The sequence below is a fragment of the Musca vetustissima genome, unplaced genomic scaffold (genome assembly GCF_032173495.1).
Source record: "Musca vetustissima isolate MV318-11 ecotype Yass unplaced genomic scaffold, APGP_CSIRO_Mvet_v1 utg21362, whole genome shotgun sequence".
NCBI lineage: Eukaryota > Metazoa > Arthropoda > Insecta > Diptera > Muscidae > Musca > Musca vetustissima.
This window is the reverse complement of record NW_026879706.1, coordinates 187789-204909: the sequence shown is the minus strand read 5'-3', so window position 1 is coordinate 204909 and position 17121 is coordinate 187789. Positions and strand designations below refer to the sequence as shown.

At 34.4% G+C, this 17121-nt stretch overlaps 1 protein-coding gene and 1 long non-coding RNA gene across 2 annotated transcripts; one reads left to right on the top strand and one right to left on the bottom strand.

Annotated features, from left to right (window-relative positions):
• The first annotated feature begins 6942 nt into the window (after positions 1–6942).
• On the top strand, positions 6943–8143 carry LOC133324802 (uncharacterized). Its single transcript, XR_009754139.1, has 2 exons — positions 6943–7286; positions 7877–8143. It is a non-coding gene; the product is annotated as an uncharacterized LOC133324802 (long non-coding RNA).
• Positions 8144–11645: 3502 nt separating this feature from the next.
• LOC133324805 (protein king tubby) lies at positions 11646–14256 on the bottom strand. Its single transcript, XM_061533642.1, has 4 exons — positions 13993–14256; positions 13163–13897; positions 12009–12146; positions 11646–11935 (listed from the first exon to the last, which is right to left on the bottom strand). Exons 1-4 carry the CDS (start codon positions 14248–14250, stop codon positions 11666–11668), a joined length of 1401 nt encoding a protein of 466 aa, XP_061389626.1. The 5' UTR covers positions 14251–14256; the 3' UTR covers positions 11646–11665.
• Between the last annotated feature and the right edge of the window lie 2865 nt (positions 14257–17121).

Below are 17121 nucleotides of genomic sequence, written 5' to 3'. Positions count from 1 at the left end.
ACTTTTCAATACAAGAAGTCGATTAATCGAAAGTCTATTTACTTATACCTATTTTACATATACTCATAATATTATCGGATCTCTTATGCCGTTTAATCTCTCTTAAATCTCTCCTAAAAAATGTGGACATAAATTCAAACGTCTATGAAGGTCCTGAAAAAGTTTTGTCGACTTGAAAACTATCCAAAACTCCTCATATTTGGAATCTACGGGATACGTCATCTGTATAAGAATGTGACAATTTTTAAAAAAAAAATTCTGAATACTTTTCATTAAAGAATTTTTGTTGAGGGTCATAAATGTCTCCTAACCCAAATCTATTTAAACATCGGTAAAAACAATGTTAAGACTTTATAAAAATCCTGACACCTTCTCATTAAAAAAAATTGTTCTCTAAAATTTTTAGAGCCAGATCAATTTATTGTAATCATAAAATGGGGTGGGTCATAAATGTCTCCTAACCCAAATCTATTTAAAAATACAATGGATGCAGGCATCGGGGGCGTGCTAAATGTTTTGTCGATTAAATCCAGCCCCTAGAATAATTCTATGATTTGTCGTTATATTATCTTTTTATGTGTATATGGGGGGGTTTTGGGGTCGAGAAATTCATTTCTGGTGTTTACCTATAACCACCGCCAGAGGGAGTTTCATACATATTATAACTATTTACAAGTTTTTCGGTAAAATTGATAAAAAAAAAATCGAATTTTAAATGAAACTGGAAAAAATAATTTCTTGAAAAGTGGGCGACTCGGAAATCGAGATAGACCTATGGTTCCTTCACCAAAGTTGTTTAGAATTGTCCATAGATTCATTCTAGAGGCTGGATTTAAACGATTTTTTCGGCTCCATACATATTGGCCCGCCCTAATGCCTGCACTTGTAAAAGAAAGTATAGTTTTAGGTTTCGATATCCGGGTTTAGAGTTAAGAAAATATTACAACATAAAATGATCGGTTCCCTTCGAACCGTGGAACGAAGAACATCAACGGCGTCCTTGCTCTATAGAAAATAATACTGCTAGTTGTTTGCGATTTTAACGCATATTAGCCCATCTCTGAAGGTTCTAGTAATATTATGAGTTATTCCAGGGAGGTCCATCGTCGGAAATTTAATACATAATACTGCTGATCTGTTCAAGCATTTATATATTATTTAAAGAAAAAAAAAATGATTACAATTGTTTTATAATCCCCAATAAAACAAACGTTTCTAATAAATTAACATAAATAAATTTAAAAAAAAAAACAAATAAACATCTAGACAATTGAAAAAATAACTCACACAATTTTTTATACTCGCACTCTCTATCTAAAGATATTAAAGACCGAACAATATACTTTAATGAAATATAATAAAAAAAAAAACAAAAAAAAAACATTATATATACAACTAATTAATATGCAATTAATATTGTTAAATGAATGTATAAAATAAAAAAATAAAAACACCCACACACACACAACCAAGCAAAATTTAATTCTTGCAAATCGTGCACAAAATGCTGTTAATACTCTTTCAAATAAAAAAAATGGAAAAAATTTAACAAATATACACATATTAATATTTTATAATAAAAAAACCATGTCATGTAAATATTGTTTTTTATGATGATTATGATTTTTTTTAATACAGCCCTAAAGTATACAATAAAAATAAATAAAATTATGCATACAAAAAGCTACACACAATATTTAACACCCAATAACAACAAAAAACCGAAATTATGTATTAATATGCAAAATAAAATTTATGGACACACACACACAAAATATAACACTTCCCTTTTTCATCACATAACCTCACACTTACCTTTGTATTGATAATAACAATAAATCTATATATGAATGTGTAATAAAAAAAATATATAAACATAAAAAACAACAATACCTTTATTCTACCTTAAAAAAAAACAATGTACTTATATACAATAATATTAATATTAATAATAACAACAAACAACACAACATAAATGAATAATAAATAATAATATAAACCGAAAGAAAACAATGTTGTTATTATTTTTTGTGGCATACTTTTAGGAGGGCGTAAAACACACACGGGGCTGAAAAATTAAAGAAATGTGTTTAAATTTTATGGTAAGTATTGTGGTTTAGAAGAAAAAAAATCGACTCCTTAGTCACTGACGATTTTTTTTCTAAGGAAAAAGGACTCCTCTATCAATGAGAATTTCTTTCTATAGGAAAAATGATTCTCAGTCACTGAAGAATTTTTTTCTGTAGAAAAAATAACTTCTCAGACACTCAGGAATTTGTTGGTATATAAAAAAGGACTCCTCAGTTACCGAGATTTTTTTTCAGTCACTGAGGAATTATTTTTCTACAGGGGAATTTCTTTCCTCCAGCAGAAAAAAAAAATCCTCAGTCATTGAAGAACTTTTTTCTAAAGAAAAAAAAAAACTCCTCACTGAGGATTTTTTCTACAGTAAGAAAGGAGTCATTAGTTACTGTGGACTTTTTTTACAGGAAAAAAATATTTAGCCAATAAGGAATAATTTTCTATAGAAAGGAGTCCTTAGTTACTGAGGAAATTTTTCTACGGTACAAATACTAAGGATTTTTTTTTTTAATAAAAAGGGACTCCTCAGTCACTAAGAAATTTTTTACTATAAAAAAATGACTCCTCAGTTTCTGGTGAATTTTTTATAGAAAACAGGATCCCTCAGTTACTGAGAAATTTTTCCATAAAATTTACTGAAATTTTTTTTAATAGAAAAAAATGAAGAATTTTTTTCTAGATGTTTTTCAATAGAAAAAAATGACTCCTCAGTAACTGAGAAGAAATCAATTCAGCCACAAAAAAGCCGCACCATCGCTGAAGATGATTTTACATTGAAATTCCGATAAAGTTTCAAGTAGTTGCTGGGCATAATTGAGGAACATAGGGTGCTTATGATCATGCGGCTACCCACAGATGTCCAAGGCTCAAAATGGCGTGTAAGAGACAAAATTTAGACTTTCCGCGACAGCGATATACTCGACATTAAGTGTACTTCATTGTCTCTCGGTCAAGGGAACATTTTGTACTGTACCTGCGGATTCAAAAAATTCCACTAGACGTTCAATTGTGCCATCTGCTAGAATCGTCGCGTGTGATCGCATTTTTTATTATTGCTAATATATAATGTGATGGAAAATTCAACGCGACCATTGTGTCCGGAGCATTGAGAGACACATTGAGGCTTGAAATGATAGGAAGCCTAAGCGGCAGCAATGTTCTTGATACTACGGACATTTATTTGTCTCATTACAACTTAGCTGGGTTGTTACGAACGGTTGTTCCATAAGCCGCGCTTAGAAAAGATTTCTAAGCGCGTCGGTCTTGTGCGCATCTCCTTCAATTTGAAAGACCACATTCCAAGGGATTGTTTTCTACTTGGTCTTTCCATCTGATTCGTGGCCTTCCCCTTCTACGGGAACAATCAGTAGGCTCGCTTTTATATGCCTTTTGAGCTGGGGCATTCTCATTCATTCGCACAACATCGCCTAGACACCTTACAATATAAATTGTAAAGCTCGTGGTTAATTCGACGTCGATATTCACCGTCGACGTAGATCGGCCCGTAGATCTTTTGGAGAAATTTTCTTTCAAACACCCCAAGAGCTGCCTCATCTGGTTGCACAATTACCCATGCTTCAGATCCATATAACAGCACGGGTAGTATCAGCGTCTTGTAAAGTGTGAGTTTGGTCTGACGGGAGGTGGCCTTGTTTCTAAACTGCTTACTTAGACCATAGTAGCATCTGTTGTCCATCATAATTCTTCTCCGAATTTCAAAATTGATGTCATTCGTTTTGTTTATGGCGGTGCCAAGGTATATAAAATCTTTGACTATACCATCAGCTTGGTCTTCTCGCCGTTTACTGCCAGACCCACTTTGGCAGACTCTTTCTCAATTTGATATATTGATGTCATCGGCGTAGGCGAGTAACATGTGTTGTTTGGTATACAGAGTGCCATTTCTGTTAACCTTTGCGTCTCGTATGACCTTTTCCAGCAGGATGTTAAAAACACGACAAACTATAACCTTGTCTTATCCTCGTTCGGTATTGAAGGGCTCCGATAGGTCCTTTCCGACTTTAACTGCTGACCTGGTGCCACTTAAAGTTAACCTGTATAGCCGTATTAATTTTGCAGGAATGCCGAACGTAGACATAGCTTTAAACACCTCTGAACGGATAGGGGTGTCGATTGCGGCTTTATAGTCGACGAATAGGTGGTATGTGTCGATGTGTTTTTTCGTGGGTCTTTTCCAGGATTTGGCGCAGAGTGAAAATCTGGTCAATGGTGGATTTGTCAGGTCTGAAGCCGCATTGGTATGGTCCAATAATGACATTGACCATTGGCTGCAATCGTTCACACAGCACACTGGATAGCACTTTATATGCGATGGGAAGAAGGCTAATTCCTCTATAGTTGACACATATCGTCTTGTCTCCTGTTTTGTGCACGGGACACAGGGTGCTGAAGTTCCAATCATTGGGCATGCATTCCTCTAGCCAAATTGTACTAATCAGCTGGTGCTTGCTCCTGACCAGCATCTGACCACAAGTCTTGAATAGTTCGGCTGGTTCTCGAGCCGATTAATTGCATTTATGACCTCATCTTGTCTAGTTGGTATACATTCTATACCGTCATCTCTTATTGGTTCTGGGGTATCTTCTTCAACGCCACTATTTGATGCCAGAAGCTTTTCAAAATGCTCCTTCCAGAGCCTCAGCGCCAGCGCATATTTTGTCTCTCGGTGAAGGGCATATTTTGTACTGTGCCTCCGGATTCAAAATTTTCCACTAGACGATCTGCTAGGATAATTGTGACGAACATAAATTTGATGCAACGCTCTGACCACTGACTCGGAATTTCGTTATAAATTATAACAATTTCTTTGTATGATGAAATGGCAAACCTTTATGAAGAGGAAAGTTAAAAGAGCGGGTTGAAAATGCGACGTCGGACCTGATATTGCAGTCAAAATCGTATATAACGTTAGATATATGTTTTTTTTAATGACTATGTCCAAATGTCCTGAAAAAAATTCTGCACATTATTTAATATAGCTTATAGCGACCAATATTGTCGATCTTTAGGCTGTACTTAAAAAATATTAAAAAAAACAGCCGCAAGTTTTTACTTTTTTATTTGTTTACTTCGTTTTTTTTCCTTTTTTGTCTTAATACTATTATTTCAAAAAATTTTCAATACATACAAAAAAATATTGAGACAATTTGATTTTCAATTTTTTTTTGTTATGACAAAGCGTACCTAGAGGATTTTTTGTTATTTTTTAATAAGATGATAAGGACCACAATGAAGGCGTAATGCGGCGCTTTATTCAAGAGCATTACCAGTATTAAGAGTATTACCATTATTAATGTCGGAAAAATATATGGAACTTTATGTTGGCAATTCGAACTAAATCATTACGCCTTTTAGTGTCGGAATCATTTAATTCGATTTTCTAAATTTTGGTACATAAATGAGTTTCAATTTTTTTTTAATTTTTTCCATAGATAACATAATTAATGTTAACAAATTTCCATTTGATTTTTGATTATACGTTGAGCATTTCTTTTTTGGTTTACAGTAGATGATGAGCTAAATTTGTTGTTGTTTTTTTTTTAATGATAAAGTTTTTTTTTTTAAATAAAAAATACATTTTTGTGCTAAGTCTCTGTTGTTTTTCTTTTTTGGTATGTAGTTTTGGAGAGTTGAAAGGCCATTTGAGAGACGGGTCAGGGCCTCCAATGATGCCAATGCTTGAATAGCATTGCCATACTTAAAAATTTAGTCAAGTCCACTCTCTAATAATGCCAGTAATTTTTAGTAATATCGTCCTCCATTGACCTTCCCCTTCTCCATGTTGTCGGTGAGCAAGTTTTCAAGAATTTTTTCTTTCAATTTCTTATTTTTTAATTTCTTTAATGTTTATGATTCGAAAATTACATTTATTATTTTTTTTTTGTATTTTAGAAAAATCTTGTTTTAAATATATTTAATTTTTTTACTAAATGACTAGAAAAATATTTCTTATATATAAATATGAATTTGTATATATGTATTTAATATGGTTTTTTTGTATTATGATTAAAATGTATAACAAATTATGAGCAGATATTTAACCCTTTCAGTGTTTTTGTCGTATATATTCGACATTTAAAAGTACTCTCTTTCTTTGCTATTTTTCGGTTATCCTATGTTTTTGCTGAAAGACAGACGAACCTGACCGAGGATTAAAATGAAAATGGTTATTTTTTCTTAACTCTGTGCCTTTATATGATCTTAAATACAACATTTTAGATTTTTATTCCGACAAATTTTTTTTGACACTGAAAGGGTTAATAGTAATGCAATATGGCTACCAGAGTTGTATTATTGGTTGGCATCACTTAAGAGCATTGCCATAATTAGAAAATTGGCTAATCTATCAATCATGGCACAATGAATAGGTAGTCCATTTAGCGCAGCTGATGTCTTGATTAACTGTCAAAGTGCTATCAATTATCCAAACGATAGCAATGCTATTAAGCATTAAGCTTCCATTAATCGATCTAATGACACCCTATAAGTAGCAAGTAATTTATGGGACTTTTACAAAGTGGATAGGAATGTCGTGGGCGATAAATAAAAGCCAAAAAAAATATCTAATAGTACGTTTACATTGTACTGTATTTCGTTAAGTGAGTTTAAATCCTCATAAAGTAGATTAATAGTACGTTTACATTGTACCGGATTCATTAAATCCAGTAGACCTAAATTGTCAATTCCATTACATATACAGGGTGAGATAAAAAAAAAACTGCAACCAAACTGAATGAAAGCAAAAAATGTCGGAAATAGCATCAAATTTTAGAATAAGTTTAGATTTGTTCGAATTGATCTCCATTGGCATTGGCCGCCATAACAGCCGATGGTTTGTTTGTTTACAAACTGCTGGACAAAAAATGTTCCCTCATCGGAGTTCACCACCTTCGGCCAAGCGAAGCAACTCTTTAGCTCTTTTGAGTCTATTTTCTTTTTGTTGCGATGTAATTTCTTGCACTTTTTGGAATTTCAATGGCTTTACCCCGAACTCATTTTTCAATATTTGCCAATTGAAATATTGCGATAGGTTGAGAACACGATCAATTTTTCGGCCACAGCGACGCAGGTTTCTACCAAGTCACTTCTTTATTTTTCGAGCTATTGCGGCTGATGTTGCTGTTTTCTTCCGTCCACTTCCTTGACGTCGGGCTATGCTACAAGTATCACTATAACGAACGACGGTACGAGTTGGGATTAGTAAATCGACTTTCGACTACTCGACTTTTTGTTTGGAAAAGTCCATGGCCTATAAATAAGGTCACCAAGGGAGACCAGCTGATTATCGATACCTCTCAAGTTTGCTGTCTAAATGCATTATTGTGAATTGACTTCCATTATGAAAACGTAAACAAAGTCGAAATTTTTGACATTAGACTTGAGAAAAAGCAGCTGTTTTCCGACTTCGATTGCTATCTTGGTGACCTTATTAATAGATCTTGGAAAAGTCTAAAAGTCGACTTTTGATCTTTGAGAAAATCGCAAACTTAAGATCGACTTTCGATTTTCTTCATAATTACTTGTTTTATTATCATGAAGTTCAAATTGCCCAAAAATTACACATTCCAGAACTTTTTTTTATCTGTTTACAAAAATGCATACAAAAATCAATTTATAGATGATTTTGCATTAATCGGTAAAAGACGAAAATCGATTTTGATCAGGTTTGACAAAATCGAGAGATCGAAAAGTAGACTTTTTAGTCAAAGGCAAAAATCGAGAAGTCTAAAAATCGAAAAGTCAAAAAGTCGATTTTACGCTTAACTACGTATAGGTACTAGACACAAACGATTTATACACATTTAAATGCTGGAGTGCTCTAACGATAGCCACTTGTGGTTTTCCAGAAATCACACTATCACGCTTGTATTCCATCACGAATAACTTTTTTTCTGGAAAATTCTCACCAAAATGCTTTTGTACGCTTGTAAACAATATAATTAGCTGTCACTGGAATAATTTTAACAGCTGTCGGACGAGTGGCTTAGAAATGACAGCAGTCTGAAGTTGGTTGCAGTTGTTTCATCTCACCCTGTATGTATGTCAAATAAATCTTCATAGAGGAGGTTAACCCGACAAAAATAGTTTAGTTAATACGTACGTTTACATTGTACCGGATTAAGTTAACCCAGTAGGTTTTTAATTGTCAATTCCATTACATATTTGTCAAATAAATCCTCTTAAAGTAGATTAAGCCTTAAAAAAGTTCTAATGTACATGTCGTTTAAACAGGGATATATGTTTAGTATAAAGTCCAATCCTTATGAGACTTTATTCATGTAGGATGAAAATGAGGACATTGACAATGGGTCCAGCAATTGATAATTTTGGAAGCTATTGAGCAATCAAAATATTTCGACTGCCATCTATTTCTGCCGATTACCTAATTGAAAGATTTCAAGTTATCGGTTTTAATGTCGTGAAGAAATGCTCTTAACGTTTTTAGAATAGAGCCTACTGGTAGAGAATATGGTAGTGGAGCAATTTCTATATTCGAATATTCGGAATGCCAAAAATTATTATACTTTGGTACGGATTAATACAAAAAATGCTAGAATCTACAACCGATATAAGGTTTGGGGGTTTCGTATCTACAGAAATATGGAAAGAGGGTTAAGATCAGCACACCCATTTCTATCCACTTTCTTTAGGGATAAATTACTTATTAATATTATTTTTGTTTAATTTAATTGTTAAATTTAATAATAACATTTATGAAGATTTTCATTAAATTTTGATTTTAAATTTTTTGGTTCTTTGTACACTGATTTCTATTTAAGTTTGGTTTTTTAATAGTTGGATTTTTAATTCTATGCAAAATAGTTAAGGCAACTGGTCTGAAAATAATTTCTTTTTGTTTCAAAAAAAAATAATACAATATTTTCTTCTTCATAAAAAATAACATTTATAAATATAATATTTTTTTTTAGTTTGTTCTGCAAAGTAGGCCTTTTAGTTGTGATTATTTTGAAACCAATTTATTTGGTGTATTTAGGCTTAAATTAGTTTTACAATTAATAAATAGATAAATAAATAATATATATTTTTATTGAGAGGCATATTGGGGAACTTATGACTAACAGTTTTTGAGCAAGAGTGAGAGGAGAGAACTACTAGAGTAGAAAGGAACCATAGCAGTTAATTCGAAAACTCTAAAATAAATGAATGTCTTCGAATGTAATCGAAGTCTGGAGAAGTTTAAAGATGACTATTCTCAAGAGAAATTCCTGAAAACATCCGTAATTAGATCAAAAGAACTATTCTCCAAAAGGAACGATTGATACTAGGTCCGGCACTTTCATTCATCTGAATTAACTGATCAATGTACCAGTGAAGGGTTGAACTAAAAGGAACTCTGGAACTAGTCCCTTTTGTGACGCGAAAACAAGATTACCCAACTCTAGAATCTGATAAGGTAAGGTAATAATAAATAAATCAAATTCTTCGTTTTAGTTATCTTTGGAGATGACTATTTTCAAGAACAGATGCAATAACGATTGCTCTTCCTGAAGAACATATCATCCGAGGAGAATAGCAGCTCTCTAAAATTAATTAAAGTACCTTACAGCTGCCTTCTTCATCGACCCATGAGCCGAGTGATCCACCGCTTAGAGTGATAATTTATTTTTGTTTTGTGTACAGTCAAAATTGTTTTTATTTGAAGAAATTAAAAATATCAACTCCTCCGTATATCGAAGTCTTCAAAAAGAAGTTGATAAAATTGTCAACCCGTGGTAGGAAATCAGAATGAATCTGGTAAAGAATGGGGACAGGAAATCAATCTGATGCTGATGAGAAAAGTGGCGTGATTTAAGGCTCACTATCGCATAAAGAATTCCTTAAGAACTAAATAGAAGGGGTTGCCTCCCCATTGCAGGAAATCGAACTGAAGTTGACGAGGAAATCAGACGTCGCATAACTTCATAAAACATTGATCATATATGGCGGGACAGTGAGTTCACAACATTATATATATGCGCGATATTGTGGGATGAGATGACTTTCCAATAGAGAAGGCCATCGGTGATGGCTCTTCCGAAAAAGGGTTAAACGAAGATGATATTTCCTGCTGAACTGAGACCCTGTAGAAATTAGAAGGTACAACTTTATAGAAAACTGACTGATTGTAAATTTTGCATCGCAATCGCATGTCGAATTCCAAAGATGTTAGCAGGAGAGATTGTCTTCCCATGGGTGGAAATCAAACTGAAGCTGACGAGGAAAGCAGACATTACTAAATATCAGAAAGCATTGATCTTAGATGGCGGGACAGTGAGTTCACAACAGAATATATGCACGAAATTTTGAGATCAGATGATTTCGAAGATGATATTTCTTGAAGAAAAATTCCTCCGAAGGGTATTCACCTGCTGAAGCGACACCCTGTAGAATTCAGAAGTTACAACTTTGTCGGAAACTGAGTGATTGCAAATATTGCATCGCCATTGAATATCGAAGTCCTAAAAATGTTAGGAGAAGGGATTGTCTCCCAATGGGAGGAAATCAACTTCAAAAAGCATTGATCTTAGATGGCGGGACAGTGAGTTCAAAACAGAATGTATTCATAAAATCTTGAGATGAGATGCTTTTTCAATAGAGAAGTCAATCGGCTCTGGACTCTCCTCAAAAAAGTGGTCCAGGAAGATGATATTTCCTGAACAAAAAATCCTCCGAAGGCTATTCACCTGCTGAAGCGAGACCCTGTATATATCAGAAGGTACAATTTTGTAAGAAACTGGCTGATGGTAAATATTGCATCGGCATTGTATGTCTCTCCCATGGGACGAAATCAAACTGAAGCTGACGAGGAAAGCAGACAGGCAGGGTTAGTGAGTTCAAGACAGAATGGATATTCGAGATATTTGCAGATGAAGAATCACCCTGCTATAGGGAACGTCGTAGTTTCTTTATGGGAAAAGACCAAGTGAAGGTGATGAAAAAATGAGACATTCTTCAATTTGAGATCTTTGGAGATTGAGATCTTAAATTGCCTGCTGAAGGCATCGGACACCATAGATCTCATAACATGGGACTTCGGAGCTACTTGAGAAATCTACGGTATTTCCAAGCAAGTTCAGGACAAAATGCATGCATAAAGAAAATAATCTGACGAATATCTCAGCTAAGCTTCGTTCTATATACGACATTCCAACCATAGGCACGTTCTTATCTTCCTTAATATCTGAGATCTTTTCCTGATTTCCACTAAGGTTCTCTTGGACCTCTTCAGTATTTCTCTTGCGATTTTTTATGAACTATTAAAGACTAGCTATTAATTCTATACGATATACGAATGAAGCCTTACAAAATATTTACAAAAAGAAATAACAATAACAAATAATAAAAAAATCTCTAAAAACAACAATCAGACTTCGAACATAAACTTCGCATCCTGCAGCAGTTTATACTAAGGAAAAAGTAAAAAAAGTAAAAAACACATCTACAAAAATGTTCTTAAATTCTACGATCTTCGTGATCTCTGACGTTTAGACTTCGAAAAATATAAGCTCGGGTTTTCTTCTTGTTCTTGCTGTTCATCGTCCACACGATTTTCCTCCCCCATTCACTCGCATGCTATTTTACCATCAAAACTGCTCAAGGCAATGGCAAATGCTTGCATGGCACACAGTGGATAACGATAGTCCATGGTAAAAACATCCTCCGAAGTGCGACCGAATTGCATTACAATGTACTCGGGATCGGAATCATGTACCAATTGGAAATTTTTCACCGATGCCTGGGTAACACGACCATGAAAATTGAGAACATACGATTGGGTTTCATCGTTCCAGACGGGTGTTTTGTTGTGCAGCTCAACGATGTTGTCCAAATGCTGGTGCAAGAAATAAAAAGAAAAAATCATTAGATTGGAAATCTGTAATAAGTTGTATGTCATTCGACCCTACCTTGCTTTTCCACAAATCCATAATACCCTGTTGTTTGGGATCGGCGGAACTGATTTTGACACGTTGATCATCTTCCGTCATGCCCGGCAGTATAACAGTCATATTTCGTGGTCCTTTGAAGCCTAAAATGTTGGTGTCCTGGGTAGGGAGAGAAAGGGAGTGAATAAAATGCTATAATCTAAAATTTTGATTTTGCCCCACGTTGGGCGCCATTTCATTTCATTGATGTTTTAGTGCGAAATTATGCGATTTTTTAATTTGTGGGTCTTTACACTTAGGAAAAGAAAAAAAATGAATTTTTTGCTTAATATGACTTGGACCCACGTTGGGCGCCATTTGATTGCACTGAGAGTTAAATAGCAAAAATGTAGCATTTTTTATAATTTGTGGGAATTTAAAGTTGGGGATATGAAAACTTTACAGTTAGGGATATGAAAACATTTAGTTTTGGGGTTATTTGATTTGATTCCACGTTGGGCGCCAATTAACTTCACTGATGTTTTAGTGGCAAAATTGTAGAGTTTGTGGGCCTTAATAATTAGGAATAGGAAAAATGTGTTTTCCTGCGATTCTATTTGGCCCCACGTTGGGCGCCAATTGATTTCACTGAGGCTTTAGGGGAGAAAATGTCGTATTTTTATAATTTGTGCGCTTTTACAGTAAAGGGTAGGAAAACTATTTTTTTTGGTACCATTTGAAATAGTACCACGTTGGGCGCCATTCCAATTTTTTTTATATTTAGTGGTGAAAAATTAAGAATTCTTATACTTTTTGTCCTTTTACAGTTTGGATAAGAAAAAAACATTTAATTTCCGAATGTTCCACATTGTACTTCATTTCTAATATTTGGTCCCACGTTGGGCGCCAATTGATTTCATTGAAGTTTTAGGCGGGGAAATTTTAGCATTTTTATAATTTGGAAGCCTTTACGGTAAAGTGTAGGAAAAAATATTTTTTGGTGCCATTTGAAATAGTTCCACGTTGGGCGCCATTTCAATTTTCTTCATATTTAATAGCAAAATTTAAGAATTCTTATATTTTGTGGCCTTTTACAGTTTGGGATAAGACATAAAATATTTTTTGTGTCATTTGCTTTGGTTCCACGTTGGGCGCCATTTCAAATATAATAATCCAAACAAGAGAAATCCACTTACATATATTACCACGGCCAAATCTAGCCTAGGATTTTCGGTATTATCCTTACTCCCACTATCATAGACCGTAAACGATGTGCCAAAAACATTGGAGCGCAATTTTCCGCAATAACCCTCCGCATTTCGCGATAAATCGGTGGGATCACAGCTGATGATATAATTCGACGTCTTACTCTTCTTACGTTTACGGCCACCCAAAAGGAAAATCTTCTTGCCATAGTCCCGCTCCAAATGTAGATAATAAATCGGAAAGAGACCCCTATCCATACCCTTACGATCACGGGTAATACGACATTTGTACAGCACTCCCTGCGGTGCTGGTTGCATTACAAATTGTTCAATATTCCCTATAATATCACCCTCCGGCTCACATGGTTCACCATTATCGGGCTGTTGGCCATTTGCCGGTGCATTCGCTTTGCAATGTGGTGAATTGGCTGTGGTGGATGTTGGCGACTTGGCTGGCATAATGGGAGCGGCCAGGGCGATATTATTACGATTGGCATAATCTTCTTCGTCGAGGGTGCCATCGAAAGACTGCTGTCGTGATCTACTTTGTCTACCCGGTTGGGAAGAGGCGGAATTTGTTGAACTGCTAAGTAAGTGGCCTTGATTGGACTCCGTTGTCACGACGATGGGTGTGCTTTCCTCATCCTCCAGGTCTTGCGTGGAAATTTCTTCTATGAGATCTGGAGAATACAAAAAATTAATATTAGAACACCTCCCCATTTTTTTCTTTTCTCGTTCCGTCACTTACCCTCATCCACATTGAGATTTGTACGTTTCGGTGTTCGACTATGATGATGATTTGAATTATTGGCATATTTTACGGAACTATTGACCATTGTCGTCGTCGTTGTTACAGCTGTTGTTGTTGTTGGCGAACTGATTATATCCACCTTCGTATTATTGATTAATTGGTCTGGATTTTGTGCGGAGCTAATAAATTGCATTGGTCCATCGTAGGCATGTAGTTCACGGGCGTTATGACCTGATGTTCGTAATGCCGATATCGGACGGTTAATTTGTAAATCGCTGGCCTGTACCATGCCCGGTGAAGCCCGCTTCTGTCGGATATAGGCCTCCATTAGCTGGCGCTGTAAGGTGAAAATAAAGAGAAAGAGACATAAGATGTTAGAGAGGTTCAAATAGGTTTGAGGCTATGGAAAAGTCTATTTCTGGTGCCATACTAATTTGTCCATGTTGGGCGCCATTTTTCTGATATTTTGATTATATGAAATGTATAATTGTAATAATTTCAGATGTTTCAGAAAGTGACACAAGATGTTAGAGAGGTTCTAATAGGTTTGATATTATGGAAAAATGTATTTATGGTGCCATATAAATTGGTCGATGTTGGGCGCCATTTTAATTTTCTGATTTTTTGGTTATAAGAAATTTATAATTGTAATAATTTCAGATGTTAGATAGTTTCCAAAAGTTTTGAGGATATGGAAAAGTCTATTTCTGTTGCCATATAAGTTGGTTCACGTTGGGCGCCATTTTTTTCTGATATTTTGGTGTAAAGAAATCTAAAATAAATAATAATTTAAGAGTTGTTAAGTTTGCGGATAAAAAATGAGATATTTTGGGTTCTATTTGAATTGATCCACGTTGGGCGCCATTGTTGTTTTGTTGCCGAAAAGTATATTTTTTTATTTGTGGGCTTGTACAGATTGGGAAAAAATTTAAGAATATTTGGATCGTTTTTTTTTTTATTTTTTGTGTCATTTGACTTGACCCACGTTGGGCGCCATTTAATTTAACTGATGTTTTGGTGGCGAGAAATGCTGAAAATTTTATAATCTGTATACCAATACATGTGGGGATAAGAAAGGTGATATTTTTGATACTGATTTGAATTGATCCACGTTGGGCGCCATTGTTGTTTTGTGATTTTCTAGTGGTACAAAATGGGAAAGTTTTATGATTTGTGTGTGTGTTTTAAAGTTAGGGATAGGAAAACTTGTATTTTTGCTTTCACTTGAATTTGACTCACTCACGAATTGACGTTGGGCGCCATTTAATTTCACTGATATTTGGAAGTGAAAAGTATAGATTTTTTTTATAATTTGTGGGCCTCTACAGTTTGGGAAAATAATTCTTAAGAAATTTTGAACCGTTTTTTATTTCTTGTGTTATTTGACCCACGTTGGGCGCCATTTTATTTAACTAATGTTATGGTGGCAAAAATTCAGACTTTTTCTAATCTGTGCTACGCTATATTTCTTGATGAGAAAAGTGGTATTTCTCGCCCCAGTTGAATTGTACACGTTGGGCGCCATTTATATTTTCTGACATGTTGATGGCGAAAAATGTCGTAGTTTGTTGAGTTTTACGGTTGAAGGTAATGAAAAATGTATAATTCGTGAGATTTTAGGTGGCCCCATGTTGGGCGCCATTTCAATTTTCTGATATTTTAATGACAAAAAAATGTAATTTGTTTAAAATGTGTGAGAACAATTTAGCGGAAAATTAAAATTTTGCTTTTGTGCCACTTCGTGAGATTTTATTTGGCCCCATGTTGGGCGCCATTTCAATTTTCTGATATTTTAACTACAAAACGGTAATTTGTTTAAAATTTGTGAGAACATTTTTGCAGAAAAGGAAAATTTGCGTTGGTGCCACTTCATTTGGCCACACGTTGGGCGCCATTTGACAGGAAATTTAAAAAATATATCACATTTTACTCAACGAAACGGGAATTTTTTTCCCAGAGAATCCCCAAACGATTGGCCTGTACCTTATGGTTTGCTATAGAAAGGGGTTTTCTTACAGAACATTATATCTTTAATGTGGACCTAATGGCCTTTGGTGCCATTAAATATCGTTGGGCGTCAAAAAATTATTGTCGCTGGGAAAAATTTTGTTGATGATGCAGATTTTTGTACTATATCCCAGAAAAACTTAAAAATTTCGCCTTAAAATTCATTTTAGTGGACTGATGTCAAAGTATGAAATATTCTCTACAAAATTTCACTATAAATCTCCACACAACAAAAACTTGTAACTCTACAAACAACATTATTTTTGGGGTCCATAAAATATTCTGGATGTGAAAAATATTTTTTTGGTCGATTTTTGTAAATCCCAACCAAATCCAAATTTCCCACTTTGACTTCATTTTAGCGGAAATATGTCAAAGTATGAAATATTCTACACAAAATTCTACAATAAGTCTCCAAACAAAATAAATGTGTAACTCTACAAGAAAACATGATTGATTGTGACCAAAAATATGGTCTCGCTTTGAAAAATATTTTTGGTCGGTTTTTGTACTATTTTCCAGAGAAACCAAAATTTCCACTTTTAACTTCATTTTAGCGAAAAGTTGTGAATGTGTAAAATATTCTCCACAAAATTTCACGGTAAGTCTCCACACAACAAAAATCTGTAACTCTACAAATATCTGTATTTTAGGGGTCCACAAAATATTGTTGCTGTGAAAAGCATGTTTTGGTCATGATTTGGTCTTTGAAAATGCCAAAATATGGCCTTTAACTTCATTCTAGCGGGATTATGTTAAAGTATGAAATATTCTCCACAAAATTCCGCTACAAGTCTCCTCGCAAATGAAATCTGTAACTCTGCGTGAAAACGTGATTATTTATGTCCCAAAAAATAAGGTCGCTTTGTTCAATGTTTTTGGTCGATTTTTTATTTTATCCCAAAAATACCAAATTTTCCGCTTAAACGTGGGTTTAGCGGAATTATGTCAAAGTAAGAAATATTCTTCATAAAATTTCATTATAAGTCTCCTAACAAAGGAAACATGTAACTCTACGAAAATTTGTATTTGTGGGGTCCACAAAATATTGTCTTCATGAAAAATATATAAATATATATTCGATTTGTGCACTTTTCCTCAAAAAGGCCCATATTTACCCCTTAAAGTTGGTTTTAGTGAAATTATGCGAAGGTAAAAAATATTTTCCACAAAATTTCATTATAAGTCTCCA